Source organism: Theobroma cacao, chromosome 4, assembly GCF_053813885.1.
Source record: "Theobroma cacao isolate CCN51 chromosome 4, ASM5381388v1, whole genome shotgun sequence".
NCBI lineage: Eukaryota > Viridiplantae > Streptophyta > Magnoliopsida > Malvales > Malvaceae > Theobroma > Theobroma cacao.
Window position 1 is genome coordinate 7,212,989 of NC_142642.1, and position 15,216 is coordinate 7,228,204.

The 15,216-nt window shown below is 35.8% G+C and overlaps 1 protein-coding gene across 1 annotated transcript; it reads left to right on the forward strand.

The window, feature by feature from the left end:
* The first annotated feature begins 10,040 nt into the window (after window positions 1-10,040).
* SCR (GRAS family transcription factor) lies at window positions 10,041-13,430 on the forward strand. The gene is made up of 2 exons (XM_018120194.2): window positions 10,041-11,902; window positions 12,707-13,430. The coding sequence occupies exons 1-2, from the start codon at window positions 10,041-10,043 to the stop codon at window positions 13,176-13,178; spliced, it is 2,334 nt and encodes a 777-aa protein (XP_017975683.1). The 3' UTR covers window positions 13,179-13,430.
* Window positions 13,431-15,216: the final 1,786 nt, after the last annotated feature.

Below are 15,216 nucleotides of genomic sequence, written 5' to 3' on the forward strand. Positions count from 1 at the left end.
GCACCTATCATGCATTATGCATCATATGCATTTAACTTAAATCCCACTCACAGTGACAAATTTGGAGGTAATCCCAGCCAAGCTCAATCCTTAGCCCCCAATCGTTGTCTAACTTGCCAACGAGTTGATCTAACTCCGTTTCCCTTTTCAAATACATCAGAACATGAAATATTAATTATTCCTAGCTTTCAAAAAATACCAGCTTTTTCACAATTAATCAAATCTTAGCAATCCAACTATTTAAGTTCAAATTCTTCATTAATGAGCTAAACCCATACCTAGAAGCTGGATTGCTGAGTCTTAGCTCCAAATTCTCCAATCCAAACCAAAAAGGAAAAATTACCAAATCTAGAGAAAATCGAATTTTGAAGTTATTAATTGATTAAATTGAAAAATAATTAGTAAAAACGTTAAATCTTACCTCCAGGATGGTTTCCCAAGCTCCAAATAGCCCCAAATGGATTTAGAAATCAATTTGAGGGTTAGGGCTTTTAGTTTTTATAGAGAAAAAGGAAGAGAAAGAGTTGAGAGAAAAGGTTGGGTGAAAATGGCCCGACACCCCTTTTTATTTTTGTCTTTTATTTATGATGTATTAGTACATTTGGCAATGTATTGATACATCTGCCCTAATTTCAAATGAATGTATTGATACATGGAGGCAATGTGTTGATACATTTCAAGCATAATGGTCCTAGGTGCTTTCTGCATCAAATGTATCGATACATTAAGGCAATGTATTCATACATGCTCATCCTTTGCCAAATCTATCAATACATCCTTAAATGTATAGATAGAATTCCTCCAAAACGCCTCATGTTATTCTTCTTGCCAAGAATGTATCGATACATAAAGGGATGTATCGATACATTTTCCTCTATAGGCAATTTTAAGCTTCTAAAACTTTTAAAAAATCCAAGTTTAACACCCCAAACTCATTCCCTGTAAATATCATACCTCAAACTATGGGATTTATCACATATTTTCTCAAAATTTGCCTAAATGTCCATTTATCTACATAGATATCCTCAAACTCTTGATGTCCATAACATATTATCCATTAACTTAATTTACATTGGAAATTAGGTGTGTTACAGGCACTTTTGGGTCAACTATGGCTTTATATTCTTCAAGTTTTGAACTCTTTCTGCCTGTGGATTGACTTAAGCTTCTCTAAGGTTGACTTTTGACTTGTGTCTTAAGGTTTTTCTAGCTTTTGGCTCCTCTCTTTAGCTATTTCTTGCTTGCCTTGTTCCTGCAATCAAATAATAATTCAAGGTTCTTTGTTTTCTTTTCTGAATATGCATTGTTTGAAAACTTTTATGACATTTTCTAATGATGCATGGTTTTTCAAACAATTATGTAACCTTAAGGGACTAAACAATTTCAAATGCTTGACATTAAGTTGAAGATAACACATAATTTTTGTCAAATCAAAACATGATGTAACTCAAGGCTAATAGGCATATTTGTGATTCTACTTGATCCCATTAAAAAGTGGTTGTAAGGGTTTAATGTTTTATCCCATTAAAAAGCACATTTTCTTAAATGGATTCGAAACTCCTTAGTGAACCAAGGGAGAGAATGTAGGCATTTGAAAAAGCTGAGCTTCTATAAAAATCCTTGTGTCTTGATTTACTTTTGTGTATTGTGATTTATTATTGAAAACTTGTTTTGACAAAAACACTTGCTTTGCCTTTTTGACTCAAGAAGAAAATTTGTTTCTGAAAGGAAATAATTTTACATGGAGCTTGCAAAGAAAATATTTATAAAATACTAATTCACCCCCCCCCCCCCCCCCCCCTCTTTGTAGTTATTGCATTGAACTTACTACACTAATTTTTTTTTTCAAATCTTTTTTCAAATTAAAGAAGATTTGCTTCACTAGGGCTCTTCCATAATCAAAACCAACAGCTTCTGTTTTTGAATTTGAAGGGATCTACATCCTGTAGAATTCTTCTTCACATCCGTAGTTCAAGATTTGAAAATGTCAACTGGGATACATCTGTTTCCAAACAATCCTTGAATTTCCAAGCATGAATCTCATCAGAACTGGTGGTCGGAAAGACTAGTTGAGAGGCGGAATAAGGGGCTGTTTCCATAATAGTGGTACGTATAACAAATTTCTCCTTGCCCACCGTAATATGGGTGCATTTAGGAATCCGTTCAACGTATTGCATTTAGAAAGCAATTTGGCATTCTTGAGGAAGAAAAACCGAAGCTCTCTTCCTTGGTAGCACTAGTTCTTTTCAACTTAAGCTCCCTTTCTCTCCCCTGGAGATTTTTCCATTTGGCAAGATCACCATTAAGTTGGATGCTTGGGGAACCTGTGATTCGTGACAACCCTTACTAGGTGCTTAGAGAATTTCAATACGCAAGGTTTGGAAGCTTGAGATTTCTACATCTAGGGTTTTGAAGATATATCATCTTCTTACTCTTAATTAGAGTTATTTATACATAACAAGCTAGGGGGGGAATTTTTAAAATCTGCTAAGCATATTTGTAAATATGTTTTCTCTAACATTAGGTATCTATTCCGTCCAACTTTTGTCAAAAAAAAAAAGAAAATAAAAAAATATGAGTTCTATAAAAAAAAATAAAACAAAACTTTAATAATAAATACGTCAAAATAATAATAATAATAAAAAGAATAGAAGTCCATAAAAAATCAAATAGCTACAATAAGAATGAAACAAACCAAGTATTTTGAAACCACAGGGGGTTATGGAAATACAAACAGTGGAGGCATGATAAATAAACGATGAACTAAAGAAACAAAGGCACACCCATTTGAATTGTAGACAAATCTCAGTGAATGAAGGGCGGTAGGCCCCCAAAAGGTTCGCCATTTGACAGCCTACCGGAATTATGAGAATGGATGTGATAAAAAAATGCAGGGTGGTGATGTTTTAGATGGGGAAGCTTAAGGGTTAGCAGCAGTTGGTTTTGGCCTATGCTGTGAGACGCATGCAACTTTTTGCGTGTTAATTTTATATGGACGCCGTTGTTGTGTTGTTACGCCTCGAATGTTTTTGCGTCTTTTTCCTATCAATACAAATTATCGCTTCTGCATGAATATATTTTAACGTAATGCGAATTTCGCTTAGTCCTCCAACGTCATGTGACCCCTACTTTTGCTCTTTGACATGACCATGCCTGTCTCACCTGTGTCCTAGCCTTGCCCCCTCTATGCGTTGCTAACCCAAGCCAAGATACGTAGTCCACTCCGCCCACACCTCCAATCCAGACCTTTGACACAACAAGACACACGCATAATTCCTCCCAGAAACAAGAAAAGAAATTAAAATCTCAATAATTCCATTCCTGCTATCATCATTGGATACTCAATTACAGTTGCGCAATTCGCACCCCATCCACCAAGAGTTATCTCTTCAAGTGTGGATGGAGTTGGAATTCTCAGCGGAACTGTCAAAAATGAGGTGCGGGTATGTGCGAGTGTGTGAAAGGTTAAATCATCCTCATCCTCTACATCTAATCTGTTTATGTTGTAAATTAAGTACAAATGGAAATGTCCAACCCCATCGAATTGAAGGTGGCATTGAATTTGTCAAGCTCAACTACAGAGGAATTTTATCACACAATCCGTCTAACATTGTCTCTAACTCTGTATTGACTTTATCCTTTTGTTTTTCTTTCCGGGGCAGCACTAGAGACAAAAGAAAGGAAAAAGAAATTAACCGTTATGGATGGTCACGGTAAAAGGAAAAAAAAACAAGATGGAAGAAAGAGAAACGGCCATAAGCAGAAGCGCACAATGGGAGACTGAAGCAACAGTGACGTGAAGGTGGGGCAGAGTTTCCCAGGGAAAAATGAATGAGAAATCAGAAGGTTTGAAAAAGACTGATGCGGCTGAGATCTTTCATCGCAATCAGAGGTCTGTCTGCCTCGGGGAATGTGCCTCTCACGTGTTGTAGTTGTGGTAGTAGTGGAGCAGCCCAGGCAAGGGGGCTGGGGGGGGGGGAGAGAAGAAGACTTGCGCTTATGCCAGCTCTGAAAAGGACAATGCTATCGTTGCTCTCCCTCCCTCCCCCTAAAAGACGTTCAACTTTTTCACGCCAAACTGCTACTGTGGCCTTTGCGCCTATTTTGTTCTCCAAATCTCCATGTGACAGTAAATTTTTTAATAATGTATTTTCCCTATATCCTCGTAAAATGTGTGCTCTGTTTCTTTTTGGTTCGTTGCCAGTGTGCAGTCACCTTTTCATGGATCGCTACTACTACTACTACTCCCACAGCATTGCCAATTCCCTTTCATTCTATCGAAAAACCCAAAAAGTCGAATCTATAATCGAAGAGGGTAAAACGTAGCTCGCCGCTAGCGCTGGGGCTGGAGTCAAACGAGGGCGCCCCAACCCTCCGACCAGAAAACAAAGTGAAACAATCACGCAATTAAAAATTAAATAAAACAAAAAACAACCACATACTAGTATTACTGCATAGAAATTAGAGAAATTAATAATATAAAAATATAATACTTGTATAGGAACTTACTACTACTCATTACTCTTTTCACATAGTAACCAACTGATTAGTATTAAAAAAAGGTTTTCCAAAAAGTTGGTGGGGAACGGAGATGATGATGCAGCGAAATGCAAAATGTCAAACACTAGGTTGCAGTTTTGGGAACTGGGGTTTGACAGTTCCTCCTCGACAACAACACATTTGCCTTCCTCTTCTGTCCTTTACTTGCTAACCTTAAGGTTCTTAACTTTACATGTTAGTTGTATTATTATTATTACTGTTATTATTTTTGAACTCGCTTTTTTGTTGTCTAATGGCAGGGGTGTTTCTATCCCTAGTATTCTCTAGCTTTAGATTCTTTCACCCCAATCAAACCATTTAAGGCTAAGCTAATACGTTGAATTTGAGTACACCTCACTCTCTCTCTCTCTCTACTGTAATAAAAGGAGAAAGAAAATGGCACCCTAGCGCCTTAGCTTTGCCAATTGCCAATAACAAAGAGACCTGTGTAAAGTTCGTTGACTATTTCTATCCATTAATGGATCAGACTAAACCCCAAAATTTTGCACTTGGAGTATGGATTTGATTGCCTACAGTGTAGTTTACGATAATGAAACAAAGACAAGAAATGAAAACCCACCAATAAATAAATGATAAAAAGAAAAAGAAAAAGTGAGAAGCCGCTGGAATGTTATGCTCCCTAAAATAAAAATTAACCACAATAACAAATGCTTAAGCTTCACTTCATTCAGCCAAGAATTACAAGTTGGATCACCTACTAAATCAATTTCTACCTTAATTATTGTCTTTGGAAGGAAGGAGGGAAAATAGAAGCCAAAAAAATGCTGACAAGGAAGGAAAATTGTTTTTTTTTCTTCCTTTTATTTGGTATAAAAGATGAAAAATAAAAAGAAAAAAAGACGTTAAGTCTAAAATTGTAAATAAAAAACTTAATTTAATTAGAAAGAATGTCTTTCACTTTTAAAATAATTATATTTGAAAAGAAAAAAAATTGGACAAATCCATCAATTTTTCTTTCCCCTCCTATTTCTTTCCTAACGAACAAAGAAAAAAAACTAATACTGTTTCCTTGGCTCTGTTTCTTTCCTTTCTTTTCCCTCGTGCCAAACATTAAACTTATGTGTATGCACTAGAATTCTAAAATTATGCCTCGTTTTTGTCCATATAAATATTCGCATATCTGCTTTCTAGTGGTAGTATTGTTTTGCTGGTTTATTTTTTAAAATATATTTTAGGTATAAAATATAAAAAAATATTAAAATTATTTAAAATAATTTAAATAAACTGTTATTCTTTTATTATGTTCAATCAAATTATTATATTTTTATTTTAGATTAAATAAATTCTTATAGCTAACGTTGTTTAAATGTTATTAATTAAAACATCGCTTGACATTTTATGTCATATGATGCTAATGTGATACATTAATATTTCATAGTGGATGATAACTTAAAATGTTGATGTAATATAATTATATGGCCATATGACATTTTTACTTTTTTCATCAATATCACAAGGTATAAAAAGTAACATGTAATATTTAAACTAATGACAATCTATTTTATCGAAAATAAAAATATAAAGATTTGAAAATGTTACCTGATAATAAAAAAAATAAAAATTTATTTAAATTTTCTTAAATAATTTATGAACTTTTTAAAGTGTTATGTCTATATTTTACTACCTACACCAGTACTATGAGTAGTGATAATCTTTTTTCTTTTTTTGTCATTTTCCTTCTAAATATTAGCGGCATTAATCTTTTGAAAAAGAACTAATATCTAACTCAATGTGTGTTTTGACAACTTTAAACAGAAGAAACTTTTATTAGCTTAGGGTAAATTCTCTGAATGGCCTTGTAGATTTTGTTATTTTTTGTTTAATCTTCACATAATGGTAAATTATGATTAAGTCATTACTATTTGCATTTTGATTCAATTCATAGTTTCCCACTCTCTTAGCATCAACTGTATAGCTAATTAAATAGTAAAATCAAAAATAAAACTTGAATACAAATATTATTTTAGCATACATGGTAGCAGTGGAAGTATATTTCATCAAACCAATCTAAAGCTTAGCTGAAAATCCCAAATAAACTTATTTAATTTTAATTAAATTAAAGTAACCTAAAATTTTCCCACATTATGCATTCAGAAAATTTCCATAATTTCAACCAACAAAATTTTCCTACTACCCAAGCACATGACAAACTACATTATTTAATATTTTGTAATTATGTTTTTACTTTGATTTATTTTTGGAGAAATAATGGAATAGTGACTATTATCTCTAGTATTTTTATGAGCTATTAGTAATTGAAAAGAAGAAGGCATAATACTTTAAAAATCCATGATCTATTAAAACAATTTTAAATAAGTTTTTATTTTTTATTACTTTCAATCAAGTTTTTATATTTTTATTTTGTCTCAAATAGATCCTTATAACTAATCGTTAACTATTTATTTTCATTTGACATCCATGTGACATTGACATAGAATGTGAAAAGTATCACTTGTCCATTTCATCATAACACATTAACATACTATATTATCATCTAATATGACATGTAAATATACCACGCTAATACCATATGAGATAGAATGACAAAAACTATTACACTAACAATATTTAATCAATTATTAGTGACAAGAACTTATTTAGTTTAAATAAAAATATAAAAAATTAACTAAATACAATAAAACAATAAGACTTTAATTGATTTTTCTTAAATAACTCGAGCATTTTTAATTATCATGTCTAAAAAAATGACTCAATATCTAATATTGAGACATAAAAGAGTAACACATGTAATAGTCATCTCAAACAAAGACATAAATCATAATTTTGTGCAATTTAGCGACCAAAAAGTAAGAGGCTAAAAAAGTAAAGGATCATCTAGATTAAATAGTTATCTTTTGCTTAATATTTATATACCTTAATTACGCATAAAAAATTTTATACCTTATATTGTCTGTAAATAAACGTTTGGTTTTGAACAAGAATAAAAGTGTCCATAGACTGGATCTATCGAGCCTCCCTTTTTAAAAGCAAAGCTCGAGCTCGCTCTTGCGCCGCCCACCCCCAATTCAGTTAATATGATATATTTTAATATTTTAAATATATTTAAGAATTAAAACTAAATAAAAATTTCTTCCAAAAAATTAAATAAAAATATAACATTTATTAATATTATAATCTATCTAATAGAATCAAATCGAATTTGGGCCAAAAAAGTCATACCCAAATCTAACTTGAATCAAGTTAATCTCATTGAGTTGAGCAGATAACTCGACCCTAGAAGTGATCATGCATCAGGTTAAATTCGATTTATACCTCTAAAACTTAGATTAGGACTTACGTTCAACCTGTCCAGTTGAATTATATTTATTTATTACAATATTTAAAAAAAAAATTTACATTAATATTCTTAAATATATTAGAAAATTAAAATTAAATAAAAATAAAAAAATATAAATATACTAATATTTTGATCGAACCTAAAAAATTTTTCTTAAATTGCGATTGAAGTCGGGTCAAGTCCACTAACCTAACGAGCAACCCAATCGGAATCAAGCGAAACCTGCAGTTTTGTCTGCGCAACCTAATATTGTGAACAGGTCTAACTTCACTTGAACACCTCAAGGCAAGAGTTACTTTTCACAATAATGCATGCATTTCTCACATCTGCTGGAGATTTGACTAAACGCTGGGACTTAAAAATGAGGTTTAATTTACCAAATTGCGCTTCAAGATGAACGCCGCCTATTGCCCCTTAGATGGATAGCTCTTTTGGATCTTTATGAAACACATGCAATGTGCATGTCCGTTTCAGTTTTACTTTACACCGCCCCTGTACTTATATAATATTGGGTGACTTTTCAATTCTCTTTATTCATCTTTTTAAAAAATTTTTAGATGTTTCAAAATTATATTTTCTTTCTTTTAACGGCTAATGTTTTTAATGTTTTAATATTTAAAATTATTTTTCTTGAATTTTTTTAATTTTTGGACATTAAATATTATGAATTGTTAATTTTATAAAAAAATTTAAAATTTAAAACATAATATCTAAAAAAACTCTTAAATAATTTAAAAATATTTAAATAAATTTTTATTATTCTATTACATTTAATCAAGTCTTTATGTGAAATTGATTTCATATATTGATAATAAAGTGATATGATAGGCATAATAATGTAATATTTTTACTTTTTACGTCTGGTGAACATTAATTGATAAGTTTTATTTTGATTAACGATAATATTTGATAAAAACAAAAATATAGAGATTTGATTGAACGTAATAAAAAAATAATAATTTATTAAATTTTTTTTGATAAATCAAAAGCGTTTTCAAATCTTATATCAAAATTTAAATATAAAATGCACTATCAATGGTTGAATTATACAGTGAGAGCTTATCGCTAAGCAAAGTAAAAAGCGAAATCATAAAAGGTGTTCTAAAATAAAAATATAAAAATTTTATTTATTTGATGCAAATTTAATGACCGTAGCTGGGAAGGGGAGGTCGTAAAATGGGTCATTTTCAGGGTCAGGAAATCAGTGTTTGCTAGCTTGCACGTTAAATCTGAATGACCTACCTCCAACTTTATCGTCCTAATTAAATTTAACAAGTTACAACGAGTTAAAAAGAAAAGAAAAATAACCAGGTTTCCTTGAAGAGAATGCTGAAGTGTGCAGCAGGTGGTGATTAATTATAAAAGAAAAAGAAAAAGAAAAGAAAACAATAAAGAATGCAAGTAAATGGGTGTGCCTGCTTTGCTTGGAGGGGGAGGATCATCGATTCATAGTAATGGTCGTTCGAAGAGCGGTAGCGAAGACGTCAAACAGGCAACGACGAACAACAGGCTATCACCCCCCAGCACACCAATCCACAAAGTCTTTGCTGCTTCGCTTTGCTTCTCACTTTGACAGCCCATCACCTTACCTGCCCCTGCCCCTAATTTTACTCTTTTTATCGCCCATATACTTTAGATACTACACTATCATTCATAACATTTGCCCCTTTCCATTTTGCCTGTCGCAATAAATTCATCCGCACCAGGACGCTTAGCTAAGCGCCACCCACCAGCAGCAGCACCACCATTCCCCCCCTCCACTCCCCTTCATTTCCATTTATATATATTTTTTATTTAATCTCTTCCTTCCTTTTCAGTTAATAAAATTTACAAGCATCCAAAGGGCATGGCTACGGCGTACTTGCATTAAAATATTTGCTTCTCCTAAAAGAGGAGAAAGAGAGCAGGATAGAATAGAAGAAAAGGATAAATATAATACATAAAAGAAAAGAAGGGAAATAGCATAGAAGGTCGCGCTCAGATTTGAGCGTTGAGCAAGTGAGAGGAATCCCAAAGCCGCTGTCCCAGTTCTCGTACCGTTTTCTGTTTGGATGCCCCCTATTCTTGCTCCCTCGCTCGCAGCTGCTGTATTATTTAATTTATTAGAGTTAGTGGCTTACTTAAACAAGGTGCATCAGTAAGCTTGGATCCCCTCTATGAAGAGCCAGATACCTTGTTGTTCATGGCCGCTTGCGATTTGGTAGGTGAAAATGGTAGTGAAATCAATGGCTGCAGCAACAGCCGAGAAAGCCCTGTAACAAGCGCATCCAACAGCAGTACATCAGAGGGGAAAATGATGAGGAAGCGGATGGCTTCTGAGATTGCTGACTACCACAGGTTTCCTCGCCGCAGCCTTCCTTCTCATCCTCCCTCTGAGAACATGGGTTGCTCTTTCTTGGCAGCGGCAACCACTGCTAATAACCCTAATCCACTCCTCAACTACTCCACTATGAATTTGAATACGACCATAATCCCTTCAGCGAACTTGACCGCCGTGACGTCAGGCGGGCCTGCTTTTTTATGTACAACCACCTCAAACATCACTTGCATCGACAACCTCTCCACTACTAATCCTCCGCCCCCTGCCGTCTGTGGCTTCTCGGGTTTGCCTTTATTTCCACCAACAGACAGAAACCGAAACACCGTCGCCGCCTCCACCACAACCGCAACTACTGCCCCTGTTGCTTTAACTCCGATCTCGAATTCTATGGATGACACTTCAGCCACGGCATGGATAGACGGTATCATAAGGGACCTCATCCACACCTCCTCTAACGTCTCCATTCCTCAGCTCATCCAAAACGTCCGGGAGATCATCTACCCCTGCAACCCAAACCTCGCTGCCCTCCTTGAGTACAGGCTCCGTTCCCTAATGGATCCACTTGAAAGGAGAAGGAAGGAGACGCCGCCGGTCCATCTGCCCGCAGGCTTGATTCCGAGGCACCACAGTCAGCACCAACAGCAACAACATGGCTCCTCTGGACTCACGCTTAACATGGATTCCGCCCTAGATAGCGTTCCTAATTACTCCTTCACCGAATCTTGTGCCATGAGTCAGTATTTGAACTGGGGGATAACTCCACTTCCCATCTCTAACAGCGCAGCCACAGGTAGCAACCAACACCATCACAATCAGATTAGCAGTAGTCCTTCTGCGCCTACACCGCCGGTTCTTTCGCTAAATCAGACGCAGCATCAACCTCAAGTACCTCACCAGGCTCAGGAGCAGCCGCTGCCAGAAGAAAATTCTTCCCCAGTGGAGAAGACGACGACCTCGACGACTACTACAACGCCCACGTCCACTGTCCAAGCAGTCCAAGCATGCAGCGTCAGAGACAGGAAAGAGGAGTTACGGCAGCAGAAGAGAGACGAAGAAGGGTTGCACCTCTTGACCTTGCTCCTGCAGTGCGCTGAGGCGGTTTCAGCTAATAACTTTGAGGAAGCAAATAGGATGTTGTTAGAGCTCTCGCAACTGTCAACGCCGTTTGGGACGTCTGCTCAGCGCGTGGCAGCATATTTTTCGGAGGCTATGTCGGCAAGGCTGGTGAGCTCGTGCCTGGGAATATCCGCTGAGCTGCCATCCATTCCACAGAGCCATACCCAAAAGATGGTATCGGCATTCCAGGTGTTCAACGGGATAAGTCCATTCGTCAAGTTCTCGCATTTCACAGCCAATCAAGCCATACAAGAAGCATTCGAGAGGGAAGAGAGAGTGCACATAATAGATCTTGACATAATGCAAGGCCTGCAATGGCCTGGGCTGTTTCACATTCTTGCCTCAAGGCCAGGTGGGCCTCCGCATGTGCGCCTCACGGGGCTGGGAACCTCCTTGGAGGCGCTGGAGGCGACCGGGAAGCGTTTGTCTGATTTTGCAGACAAACTGGGGCTTCCATTCGAATTCTGCCCGGTGGCAGAGAAGGTGGGGAATTTGGAACCCGAGAGGCTCAACGTGAGCAAGAGGGAGGCCGTAGCAGTTCACTGGCTGCAGCACTCTCTTTACGACGTAACTGGTTCTGATACCAATACGCTGTGGCTCTTGCAGAGGTCAGTAATGACGTCCTTACTCCTTGCTCGCATTTGCTTTCATAAATTTCTTTTGTTTGTTTAATTACTGTTCATTTGGACATAGTTAACACATACATAATTATTACATAATATATATATATATATATATATATATATATATATATATACATATATATGCGCACAAGGCCACAATCACGAATACACACTCATGTCGCTTTTTCTTTTCACCTTAATATCTTGCCCTGGAAGACTTGTTAATTATAAATACAGTTGTTTTGTTTTGTTTTGTTTGCATGTCTTCGATGGTCTGAAGCATAACTATCCATGACAACAGAATGTTGTTATTAATTTCCTTTTGTTTGTTTTTTTTCATAGACATAAAGATAAAAGAGCATACGTTTGGTTGTTTGGCTCCTTAAAAACCAAGCTCTGTCTGTCCTCTCCATCTGAAATCTAGTTTTGCTAGTCTTAGTTTTCATTTAATAATTATGAACAATATTAGCATTATAACATAATAAATTTACTATCTCGAATCTGTGATTCTACCCTCCAATAAAAAGATTATCTGATATTTATTTATAATCTATATATATATATGGTAATTGATTCATGTGTTATATGCGAAAGCACATCAATCCTTGATCATATAGATAATGGAAATGATCGTTTTCATTTGTGAATTTTCTTATTATTTGATGAGCATGCTTTTTGAAGTTAGGTTTGATTAATTTAAAACATATATATTCGACCAGAGCATAGCAGTGAATATGCCATAACACGTGCGCTTGTGTTGATGAATATATTTGTCTTTGAGATACTCAGGTTGGCACCCAAAGTAGTGACGGTAGTAGAACAGGACTTAAGCCACGCCGGATCATTTTTGGGAACGTTTGTGGAAGCCATACATTACTACTCAGCCCTGTTTGATTCCCTAGGGGCAAGCTACGGCGAGGAGAGCGAAGAGCGGCATGTGGTGGAGCAGCAGCTGCTTTCGAAGGAGATACGAAATGTGCTGGCATTAGGAGGCCCTTCCAGAAGTGAGGAGGTGAAATTCCATAACTGGAGGGAGAAGCTGCAGCAGTCTGGCTTCAAGGGTATCTCTCTTGCTGGCAATGCAGCCACGCAGGCTACCCTGCTCTTAGGCATGTTCCCATCTGATGGCTATACCTTGGTTGAGGACAATGGCGCCCTCAAGCTTGGTTGGAAAGACCTTTGCTTGCTTACTGCTTCTGCCTGGAGGCCCTTCTATGCTAGTGCTGCGAGTGCCACAACTATCCACCGTTGTTCCCACTAGCTTTTCCTTTTGTATGCTCTTTGATCTGCCGCTAAGATGTTTGTATGTCTTGAGGGATCAGTTCTGCTTCAAAGGATACGAATGTGTTGCCAATCACCATTTGCCCTTACAATCAATCTGTATTCCCAGATCATACTTATTATTGCTTTCAAGCTTTTGCTTGACGGTAAGATGTGACGCATCCCCTACACCCTACCCTCTAGTGTTAGTATCCTCACGCAAGCTAAGTTAAAAGTTTCCATTGCATCATAATGGCAATGTTTTAGAGGCTCTATGTTTTTCCTTAATTTCACAAAAATGGAATCCACGAGACTACTACTAAATAAATGAAGATAGATGTGCAACTTGTTGCTTACTTATAAAAAGGCACAAAAGTTTATTAAAGTAAATGAATTCGTACAGCCACCGACACCGTAAATGGAAAGAGATATCGAAATAGACAAAGGATTTTAAGAGCTTGCAGCCGTAAACATACCAAGTCTGACGTCGTGGTTTTGGGAATGAGAGACACTAGGTAGGCGTAGGACTAGCAAAGTATTTATGAGCCAAACCATGGGTTTCAATTCAAATTTAGATGTGTAATCTAAACTATGGCTGACATGTGTCCACTTTTAAATGGGTTATGGGTTTGGTCGGGGATTTTTAGTGAAGGCTCTGGGCTAAGTCGGGCTTGGTTGATGGGTGTTATTATTGGGGCTTCGTTTTTGCACCTGGGTTTTGTGAGCAAGACACTTCATTCTGAAATTTTGAGCTTCTTTGGTTTTTCATTGGACGTCCATTTTTTTTACTTTTTTGGCATATGGAATATAATAGAAATTAGAAGTCAGACAAGAGGTGAAAATAATAAATAGTAGTTGAAAGGCATTAAGTGTTCTTCATGAAAGGAAGATTCAGAGGGAAAAATTAGCGTGTAGATGGAGGCATTAATTGATCATTCGAGGCAGCATTAATGTCAGTACCAGAGGTGGAAAATTATGGCCTGCTTTCTCTCCTTTTATAGATGTTGTTTCTCTTTTCTTTTCTCCTTTTTTTTATTTGCTCTATTGCTTGGTTTTTGTTTTTCATGGTGACCTGCTACGTTCCGTCCCTAGTGAATTCTTTTTTCTTTTCTGTTTATTCTTGCTCCAGTGGACATGCTCTGCTTCTTTTCTTTTTGCACCGTACTTAGTGGTTTCCTTTGTTATTTTTGCAGTTCTCTTCTACCCAGGATGGTTTATTTATTTTTTCTGTTTATTTGATTTATGGAATTTGAAAACTTTTTCTCGCCAAACTTGAAAATTACATTATATATTTTCTTGTCAGTAAAAATTTAAAATATCATTTCAGCAACTTATTCATTGTCAAATGCAGATGTGATTGTTTTAGTTATTTCGATGAACAAAATTACTCCTATATATATATATATATATATCAACAACAACCCTTCTCAAATTCCCGACTGGAATATCCAGCTACAAAATGTCAAGTATATATGTTTGTTTATTTCGTGTGTACAAATTTTATACTGCTCGTTCATACATGTTTGTACGCATTGATTTCTAATATATCTATACGTACTTTCAATACAAAGAGGAACAATAACTAATGTAACACTTTGGGGAGATCTTGCATGTGTACTCTATTGATGATGACATTATAGGAATGGAAACCAAGCCTATCATGATATGACTTGCACAGTACCTTTGATAATTTTTATTGCATATTTAAAGACTAGATGACATCTTCCAATGATACAGTACCTGTGGGTTAATTACGTGTTCCTTATTTATTTACTACTTTGTTTATTTTCGAATATCTTATTTCAGGTAACGATATACACCTTTGTTGCAGGAATCAAGGATTTTGATTGTACTGGGGATGGTATTATATTGACTGCAAATTATGCATGAAGACGTTGCAACAAATAGGTGACAGTTTCCGATGCCCAGATGCAAATCATGGCCAGCAACCGCATCACCTATGGTATGCATAATCTAGACTTTTTTTCCTTGAAGATCATAATAATCATTATAAAATAAGTTTTGCTATTTATTAAGGA

Coding starts and splice junctions, on each gene's coding strand:
- SCR (XM_018120194.2), top strand. CDS start 10,041: ATGGCCGCTTGCGATTTGGTAGGTGAAAATGGTAGTGAAATCAATGGC. Junction 11,903..12,706: donor ACGCTGTGGCTCTTGCAGAG/GTCAGTAATGAC, acceptor TGAGATACTCAG/GTTGGCACCCAAAGTAGTGA.